This window comes from Quercus suber, unplaced genomic scaffold (genome assembly GCF_002906115.3).
Source record: "Quercus suber isolate HL8 unplaced genomic scaffold, Cork oak 2.0 scaffold_311, whole genome shotgun sequence".
Lineage (NCBI taxonomy): Eukaryota > Viridiplantae > Streptophyta > Magnoliopsida > Fagales > Fagaceae > Quercus > Quercus suber.
Window position 1 is genome coordinate 651,822 of NW_027069767.1, and position 10,612 is coordinate 662,433.

Consider the following 10,612-nt stretch of genomic DNA (forward strand, 5'->3'; position numbering starts at 1 on the left):
TATAAGATACACTGGAACCTATAATTTCAAACACTTAGCGTATGAGAGAAAGATGACCTCCTATGCATTGACCTAATAAATTTTCGTCAATGAGGTAGTGGGTTTGATATGAATGCATTTCCTTGTAGTGTGGATGCTAGGGCCTATAGTCAGTTATTTGCGGTAGTTGTCGTGTTACTTAAAAGATAAAACTAAGGCGCAGTACTGTAAAACTAACAGCAAAATGTAATAGTTGGCATTTAAGGATATAGACTTTTAGTGGGTGAGCATGTCAGTAGTTGCAAATTGCAATAGTAATGATGCAAAAGAGGTGGTGGCAGCAGAGAGCGTCAGAGGCGGCCACTGTAATAATGTTGTCAAGTAAATGTTGCCAAATTAAGCGATATAAGCCCATGTGTAATAAATAAGGTCAGACACCTCGTGTTAGTAAACATGGCCAATGACATGAATTTTTTGCGTTTAGACTTTAAACACAATTATGATAGAGTTGATCAGTGAGGCAGCAGGCCACAACTACCCACCCAAGACAACCAATAGATTGATTTTCTTTAAATTCTACCAGTACTATTAATTACTTTCCAAAAGATAAAAAGTTATAGACAAAAAAAACGCTGACATTAGTCATTGGTGGGAGAAATTGTTAATAGCAAGTACAAACAAGTAATATTAGTAATAAGCTTAAATGAGAATCTGTATAAATTTATAAACTCAATTGGTGTCAAAAATATATTCTTGTACAAGTTTGACAATTCAACTGAATTTTATGCATATGTAGCATGCTCTTTTTAAAATGATGTATTTTTACCTGTCTACTCTTCTGTGATATGTAAATGGGATTAGAAATTAGAATTCAGAAAAAATGCAGGGCGAAGCCTCCAATGGCCCACTCTTGAACCCACGTGAATGGCCCGTTTGATTTTAGAGGGAGGGATAGGGGGAGAGTAGAGAGGAGTAGAATTGAGTTGATTAAAAATAGGATAATTTTGGACAAATTTTACTCTACTCTATTCTCCTTAAATTCAAACGAACCAGAAGTTTTGTGGTGAATTCTGAGTTGCCCACTTGGCATGATAAGATATGTTGATCATTTCTTATCATTTGGTACACGCATAGTGTCCTTATCTTTTCTAGCATACCAATTTTAAGGAACATCTCATTTCACATTATTTTAAAATGTATAAAAAAGTAATTGATACATGTAAAAAATAGTCGGTAGAAAGTGCCGATATCTCACAACCACATAATGTAAAATTAAGTAAGGAGTCTGTAATATTTTTCACAATATTAGAGTTTATAAGTGAGGAATTCACAATTCATAGTCAATCATTTTAGCATGTACAGACCACTTCTATTCTTCTATTATCTATCATTAACAACTTAAGACATCTAAAGTTGCAAAACAAAGAAAAATTATGTCTCACTTTTTGGGTTCCACTTTATAATTCACTATAATATGCCAAGAGTGTGTGTGTGTGTCTATATATATATATATATATATTAAGCTTTTGATTATTTTACAAGGAAATTTATAAAAATAAAAATAAAAATTGACAATTTCTAATTGTGTGAAGTATAAACAGGAATACAAAAACTAGGATAGAGGATTTGTAGTCTTATAAAATATTTTTTGAAAATGGTTGACTTTAAAGTTTAGAGTTATGAATCTTTTCATCTCCTATATAAGGAATTCCCAAGTGCAAACACATTTTGCAACCTACCATACATATCAAATTTGAGTTCCTTATTTTGATTCGTAACCCATGAGGCAAAAAAGAATGGCAGCCATTAGTCTAGATCCAGGTCTAAGCCTAAAACACATTGGCAAAGACGACACTCAAAACCCAAGTGCTGTGATTGAGGAAATCGAAGGGCTCATAAGAGTGTACAAAGATGGAGATGTGGAAAGGCCTCAGATTGTTCCATTTGTCACAAGTGCATTGTCTTTGGAGCTTGGAGTGACATCAAAGGATGTTGTCATTGACAAGTTCACAAACATTTGGGCACGTTTCTATGTCCCAAATGTATGCCATGGGAAGCTCCCCTTGCTTGTTTATTTCCATGGAGGCGGATTTTGTGTTGGCTCAGCTGCTTGGAGCTGCTATCATGAGTTTTTAGCAAGCTTATCAGCTAAAGTCAATTGCTTAATCATGTCTGTAAATTATCGTTTGGCCCCTGAAAATCCACTTCCAGCTGCTTATGAAGACGGATTGAGAACTCTTATTTGGCTAAAGCAACAAGCTTTACGTGGAAATAGTGAATGGTGGTCTAGACTCTGTGATTTCTCTAAAATCTTCCTAGCTGGTGATAGCGCAGGTGCCAATATAGCCCACAATGTTGCCACAAGGGTTGGTTCTAACCGTGGAATCGAAGCTATGGCTCTAAAGCCTTTAAGTCTAAAGGGTAATATATTAATACAACCATTTTTTGGTGGAGAGGTCAGGACACACTCTGAGAACTACATGGTTCAATCCCCTCGTTCAGCACTGAGCTTAGCGGCTTCTGATACATATTGGCGATTGGCTTTGCCGGTTGGGGCTAACCGTGACCATTCATGGTGCAATCCTTTGTCAAAGGGGTCGAGTAAATTGGAGGACATAAGGCTTTTGCCTGCCCTGGTTTGCATATCAGAGATGGATATATTAAAAGATAGAAACTTGGAGTTTTGTACTGCTTTGAACAGAGCAGGGAAAAGAGTGGAATATGTGATGTATAAAGGAGTTGGGCATGCATTTCAGGTTCTGAGTACGACTCAGCTTTCACAAACAAGAGCCCTTGAAATGGTTGCTCATATCAAGGCCTTCATTAGTCGATGACTCTCTCTCTCTCGCTGTACATGTGCTTGTGTTTGTAAATAACTTTGGTGAGGAAAAAGTTTATTTTCATTGTCACCACCGTTTCGTGAAAAAATTGAGGCTTTCCCAGCCTCTTTTCTCCTATGAAAAATATAGACTAAACTTTAGGCCCTCTAGATGCCTTCATTTGCATTTTGCTGGGCTTTTGCGTGTTCAATGTTGCTAGCTGATAAGTAAAGATTCTGTATATTATTGTATTGATCATTTTGATGTAAGCGATGAGTGTATCCTGTAGTAATGTATTACATATATTAAATCTTTTATATATTCATTGTAGACTGCATGTTGTGTTAGGTGTGAAAAAGTGATGCGGGATGCAGAAGCATTGAGAAGCAGAACATGTCTACTTCTAGAAAATAAAAAATTAAACACGTTTGCTTTTGAAAATAACCTCAAATTCACGAGAGTTCCTTGAATTCACAAGGATCCTTGAATCCATAAGGAGAAAGGGTTTGGAATCCACTAGAAAATAGAAAAACAAAAGTTTGAATTTTATTAGTTGTATAGTTGTTAAAAAATGTGTACAGACTTAATGGCCTATTTAAGAGCTTTGTAAAACTTGACAAACAAGAAAATATATTCTAAAATAATTCATAATTGATACCTAACCATAACAGGAACCAAATTTGACCTAAAAAGTATTAAAAAAAGAACCTAAAAATAAGGAATTAAATGCTCTAAACCTAAAATAACAAAAATTACATAAAAATAAAAAATTACATAAATTAATTTGAAGATTATATCCTACATCAAACCCCTCCACTTGAAACAAACTCGTTCTCAAGTTGATGGTTGAAATCTGAAATCTTCCATGCCAAGAGAACAAATACTTTGAATACTTCATCTTCTTTGTATTCTTACCAAACTTGAACTTTTTTTCCTTGATCTTCATGCAATTGAAAATATTCACCAAATAAGAGTCAATGATCAAATCAAATCTTTGCACCCTAATAAAATTAATATACTTTGTTTTGGTGCCTCCCACCAAAATAATAGGAGCTTCAATGTTGCAATCATGTAACTTGACTTTATCGAGATCGTTGACAACTTCCTCTATAGTTTTTTTTAATGGTCTCTACTATCTTGACCTTAAGATCTTTCCCTTTAATAAGGTCTTCATTAATCTTCTTCACAATCTTGATTTCAGGTCCTTCTTCTATAACAAGGCCTTCATCAATTTTCTGAAAAATCTCTATATTTTCTACTTTGACTTCTACATATTCTTTAAGAAAAGTATTTTCTTCAACATGTAATTCTTCCTTTAATGGTGGAATATATGGCTCTTGAAAATAAATTAAATATGAACTTCTTGGGATCAATAATAATCTTGTATTGTATACGACAAGATTTCTTCATAATCCAAAGGATAAAATTTGATTGCAAGCATCTTTTCATCCTTCGCCATGAACGAATCTTATCTTTATCTTGTTGGATTCTATCAGATTGTACTCATTCCCACCAACGTACAGCGTACTCACTAAGTTTATACAAAGCAAGTCCAACTTTTCTCTTATAATAAATATACTCAAAGTCAAATAAATACTCTAGATCAAGTAACCAATCAAGAAAATCTTCTTTATAAAAATAAGCATCAAAACTTGCAATTCTTTTATAAGGCCTATATGAAATTTGCTTACCAATAGGCTGCCCATGAGTTATGTTTCCGTGACAGTTATCCCTATTGTTTTCACGCTCCAACGATGGCATCTTAGCAAAGATATTTATGAGTGCCAGCTATACATCATGTAATACCTCTAATTTTTCTGTCACCAGAATTGCTATTGTCTCAAATGTTAGCCACCAGACCAAGATAAGTCAAAGCTTTAATATCAACTGATGTGAGATGTAGAAGCGTCAAGACACAGAACATGTCTATCTCTAGAAAAAGAAGAAACAAAATACATTTGCTTTTGAAAATAACCTCGAATTTACGAGGGTTACTTGAATCTTCAAGGAGAAAGGGTTTGGAATCCACCATAAAATAGAGAGATAGAAGTCTGAATTTTATTAATTGAATAATATTTGTTAAAAGCCTTAAACCTAAAAACAAATATTATTCTAAAATAATGAGAAATACATAAAAATACCAAAAATAACGAGAAATACATAAAAATTCCCTAAACCTAAAATAACAAGAAATACATAAAAATACCAAAAATAACAATTTACATAAATTAATTTGAACCATGCCCAATTGAAACCCCTAGTTACATGGGGATGGCTCTTGGCACTTGTCCCAGGGTTGTCTCTCTAGTATAGTAAAATGGGGTGGTTGCCTAAGGCCCCCCAAGTAGAAAAATGCCTCTAAATTTTAACCAATGGGGTTATTTCTTTTAACATAATAGTATTTTTGAGCACAAATATAAGCCAATAAATAAAACAATAATTTTTTATCAAATGAAAAACACGTAAAAAAAAAAAAGAAAAAAAAAAGAAAAAGAGAGAGAGAGATAAACGCTACATGCACAACACTTTCACAATAAATTTTAAATAACAAGTTGTTACTAACTATTATTGGAGGACAAAAAAGCAATTTCACTGGTAGGTTCAAATTAAAACTAGTAACAACTTAACACCTAGGATTTGTAGTGAAAATGTTATAGATGTAGCACTTCTCAAAAAAAAAAAAAAAAAAAAAAAAAAGCAATTCTACATCCACAAAAAAATTTCGCAACAATTGAGTTGGCAAGCTTTTATATTCTACCATTTTTTTAGGGTCTTTATATGTTTAAATCACGCTTGCAATGTAAATTTACATTGTAGACACATAAAATGTGAAAAATGTTGTATACATTTGCAAACAACATTTACTACTTTCTTTGTATCTACAATATAAATTTACGTTGTAAGTACAATATAAGCATAAATTTTCTTTTTAATGTGAAATATATTTCATTCTATTAAAGAAAAATTTGGGTACGACAGGTCAACAAAGGAATGATTGTAAAAACAAAAGAAGAACACTATAAATATATCCTAGTCGGTTTTTTTCTTTTTTAAATAAGTGGATTAGTCCTATTATATTTGCAATTAAAAAATAAATGTTAGTAGAACAAGAATGCAAATTTTTAATAAGTAATTTCAGATATAAAAAGACAAGAGAATAAAGTTTAAGTAATATTTAAATATAATTTTTTAAGTCATATTTAAATATATAAAATGCTTTGATTTAGTTTTAACCTTCGGCGTCCAAATACATCAAGCCGCCCTTGACCTGCCCCCTTAGGCCCAGCTTCATTGGCTGTTAAGCCCTTTTAACTTATTTTAACTTATTTTTAAAAAAGAAGGGTTAGCACCAGGTAATTTTCTGCTTAGCAAATGAGAAGCATAAAATAAAAATGTAGCCACTAATCTAGATCCATCCATAGGTAGTTGGTGCCATGGACATTTGCCTACTGGGAAGTGTTGGGGCAAAATGAATTAACCCCTTGCAAATAATTACTTAATTACCCAAGTTAATTAATTAGATCAAATTTCATGCAATAGCATGGTAGCACAAACAAAACACCAAATTATCTAAATGTAGCAGAAAATAAATTTGACATAAGTGATTTGTTTACGAATGGGGAAAACCACTGAGGCGAAACCCCACCGAGTGATTTTAAAGTCACCACTCCCAAGAATCTACTATTATCAATCACAAATGGTTACAAGTATAAGGAATCTTACCAAACCTTTGGCCTATCCCAAAATACCAACTTACAGTTGAACTCTTATCCCAATACTAAATTGGACTTGTATTGTAATGACAATCTTTCCCTTAATGCACAAATCCCAATATGTGACTAACCAATGTGCACAGATCCTAGTATGTGACTAACTCCAGTAACTTGAAGAGGTTTGTTGACTGCAAAATTCTTCAGTTTATCAACAATGAAAATCAGGAAGCTCCTTGGTCACAAAACCCTTGGCGTAAAGATGCAGTAGCTTCTTCAAAGAGAATAATGAACTAGGTCACTTTTTGCATGTGTTCTCTTTGTATAACGGTCTTTAAAATAAGCCTTATATATGTCTAGGATTATGAGAAAAGAAACCCAATACAAATATACAAGCATAGGCCAAAAATCAAATCTAGAATTTTTAATTTCGTAAGCCTTGACAAAAACAGCTTGTGTCGAACTTCGACTTTTAATCTCGATAGAAGTCTTTCTATCGAGATTGCTATCGAGCTTTAATGAATAACTCTTTTTCACTTGTTTCGTGGTCAAATCATCATGGTTTTAACACTTGACTTGAACAATATGCTTCTTGAAATCTTAAACCCATCCCAGATCTATCCAATTACAAGTAAAATGCATTTTGTCAAAGGATTAGCCAATTACATAAAATATGTCTCAAAAAATCTCCCCCTTTGGCAATCCGTGACAAAACCACAACAAAATAAATAATCATGAGAGAAGTCTTAAATCACTAAACTCATAACCACTTGTTGTATTACAAAGTAAATCTATCCCTACTACAAACTCTTGAAAACCTTTGCAAGAAAAGAGTTCACGGCATGATAGACTTTCACAACCTATCTTTCTGAAACACCTAAACAAAACTTATCAAGGCATCATGTGTGGAACAGAAATAAGGATTGCGTACATAAAGAAACATGTGTATAAAGATAGAAGAGAAACAACATATGTAGAAGTAGGTGAAGAAAAACATACACTATCATCATATATGAAAATAAAGTACAATGTATGTAAATAAATGGTCATAAGACCGAAGGTACAGGAGGCTAATATAACTAAAAGAAGGAAAAGTACACATAAACCTCACTACATCCCTCAATGCTATATACACTCTCCCTAACAAAATGTCTTATACTAACTCTCTCCCTAAGTATAAGACTACTCTCAAACCTAAAACTACTTTCTCTTTTTGTCATGAATGACAAAGGGCAAGTCACTAAGAGGTCGTCATCTCGACATCACTAAAAGAGTCAGCATCATCCTCATCATCATCAACCTCATCATTACGTGAGGCCTCTAGAGAAGGAGAGGGAGAAGGAGCAAGACTAGCCATGCGAGCCTAAATGGCAATGCAACATACTTGGGTGTTCATCTGTCACATCTCATTAGTGAGATAGTCAAGATGACCACCAAAGCCAGCCAACATCTGCTGATGTTGCTCCATGATGGCCTCGAGGGTCACACCACCAGCCACAGAAGAAGAAGGAATGGAAGAAGGTGATGTCGTTGGAGCTGCAAGATTAGTCATCTCTTTTCGTGGCTGCTTCGACTGAAGCTGAGCCCCACTTTGCCGAATAGAACCAACACTGATGGCACCTATGATGGTGAAAAGAGGAGAGAGAGGAATATGAATGGAGAAGTGCTGAAGGATCTGTGTGATAGCCAAAGGAAATATGAGCTTATCACGGGTAGCAGTGTCTTGATACACATCTATGATAGATGTGATGAAGTGAAAGAAAAAGTAGATGGTAAGATCCTCCATTAAAGAAAGAAGAAAACAAGTACGAGGCTCAGTGATGGAGTTATAGTGAGACAATGGTGTGATAGTGAATGTCATCACCATGTTAAGGAATCTCGGGCCTTTTACAAAACCTGAGCATGGGGTGTTGAGCTTATCACCCCAAATAGAAGGAGTCCCACAAAAGTGGGAGAGAAGGTTGCCTCTAGACATGGTCCGGAGACGCTTACAGCTAGGGTAGTCAAGATACGCTACCCAAGGGATGTGTAGTACCTCTGATATAAAATTCAGAGTAACTACGATAAGTGTACCTCTGAATGTAGAAACATTGAGGCACAGAGGTATCGATGTCGTGTATGTTGGAGTAGAACTCTTATATAAATTTGACGAGACAAGGCACAGGTTTCTCACATAGAGATTCCCATCCCCGAGTCCGAATGACATCGGGTAGCGTAGTGGCTAAGAAATCCAACAGAATGGCCTGGCATTCCAAATGAACACCACGGGCTTGGAAGTTTTCAAAGAATTTCATCTTTGCCTTCTCATTACGGAACCAGATATGAGATGGAACAAGAGGAAGAGTAGAAGAGGATGTCCCGGAACCTTAAAGAGGGTTTTGAGCCAGAATAGATTTGCACTGTTTGGGTGCCATGATGTAGTCTATTCGAGAGAGACAACAAAAGGAAACACATGTTCAAAGTAGATAAGAAAAGAGTGTATGAATGAAAAATGCATGAACATATCGCATGAGAATTTAAGAGCATCATGGGGGTCATAAAATCCAGACCAAACAGCACTCAACAAAAAAAATCAAGCATATACATTTGATATGCATGAAACATTGTTATAATGCATTGAAGATGTAGTGCATGATCATGTGATAGCAACTTATCAATCTAAACCCACAAAATCACAAGATAAACTAAAAAAACCTAAAAATTTAACAAAATCCCCAAAACCTATGTCTAATGTGTGAAATGCATGAGAGAAGAAGGATTTGAAGATCATACCACAAGATTGTAGCTTGTCTAGGCCAAAATCTTGATTGGAGCTGTTGAATAGAGAAGAGAAGAGAGAAGGAGATCTATCGAGAAAGAGAAGAGAAAATGAGATCTAAAATCGCACCTCTCCTTTAAATAGAAATCGTAGCTCGATGGATCGAAGTTTCTATCGAGGATCTGTCAACCTTTAAATCTCGACAGAAATGAATCTGTCAAGGTGCTATTTAGAATCTGTCGATGGCAAAAAAAGTGTCTCAATGGATTGAGAATCTATTGAGCAAACAGAGAGCACAGAAATTTGGCTCAATGGATCGAAGAAGCTGTCGAGAATGTGTCAAGCAGGAACCTAGAAATCTCGATCAAAAAAGAAGCTGTTAAGATTCTTTCGAGAAGAAACCAAGAAGTTTCAATGGATTGAGAAACTGTTAAGATGTTATTGAGAAGGCAGAGAGCACAGGAAAATTCCTTGATGGATCGAGAATCTGTCGAGGATCTATCGAGAAAGGAGAAAGAAAAGCTCAATAGAAAGGAATCTATCAAGGATCCTGTAGAGGAGCTGTTGAGCTTGAAGAAAAGGAGATTTTCAAGGAGGAAAAACATAAAGAGATAGATGCAACAAGCAAGCTACTCAACCAAAGATCCTATGCAACATATTAAGCTCTCAAAACATCTCTCAACATAAATACAAAGCATTCATAGATCCAAAAACTCACACACACAATACACAAGTCTAACCAATTTTTTATTTCAAAAACAAGTTAAGACAATTTAGTGAGCATATATCAACACATGTATTCATTGTGATGGCCAAACCACATTGTACCTATACATGTATCAAAATTAGCAAAGAATTTGTGTGTTGTGTGTGAAACATAGCAAAAGTGCACAAGTGTCTCATATTATGAAGATTTGAGATATGAGAAAATCAAATACACTCACACATAATCACAGCTGCTAGATGGGGATTATCACCTTTGAGGTACATCCTATAACTCCCACATCTCCTAGAAACACGCTTGCAACTATATTAAAGCATTCTGATTCTTTTTGCTTTTATTTTATTTGCATATTTTTCTTTTGAGCATAGCAGGCATAGGCATATAAGAGAGAGAAGAAATTACCCAATTATGTAAGCTTACAACATCACACTTTTGCTGTGTCAAAGCACACAGATGTTATAAATGATTGGCGGGTTTTAGTGGTGAGATGATTATTTATGCCTTTCTCTTAGGATTTTTTAGTGCTTCTCGTCAAAAAGAGTGATATGAGTATGAGATATAAGAGATTACTTAATCTTACTCAATGACATGAGCCACAAAGCTCACTTGCTTAGTTGTGCAT

At 34.8% G+C, this 10,612-nt stretch overlaps 1 protein-coding gene across 1 annotated transcript; it reads left to right on the plus strand.

Moving 5' to 3' along the window:
* The first annotated feature begins 1,678 nt into the window (after positions 1–1,678).
* Positions 1,679–3,117, plus strand: LOC111984621 (probable carboxylesterase 6). The gene has a single exon (XM_024016238.2). It carries the CDS (start codon positions 1,761–1,763, stop codon positions 2,811–2,813), a length of 1,053 nt encoding a protein of 350 aa, XP_023872006.1. The 5' UTR covers positions 1,679–1,760; the 3' UTR covers positions 2,814–3,117.
* Positions 3,118–10,612: the final 7,495 nt, after the last annotated feature.

Coding starts and splice junctions, on each gene's coding strand:
- LOC111984621 (XM_024016238.2), top strand. CDS start 1,761: ATGAGGCAAAAAAGAATGGCAGCCATTAGTCTAGATCCAGGTCTAAGC.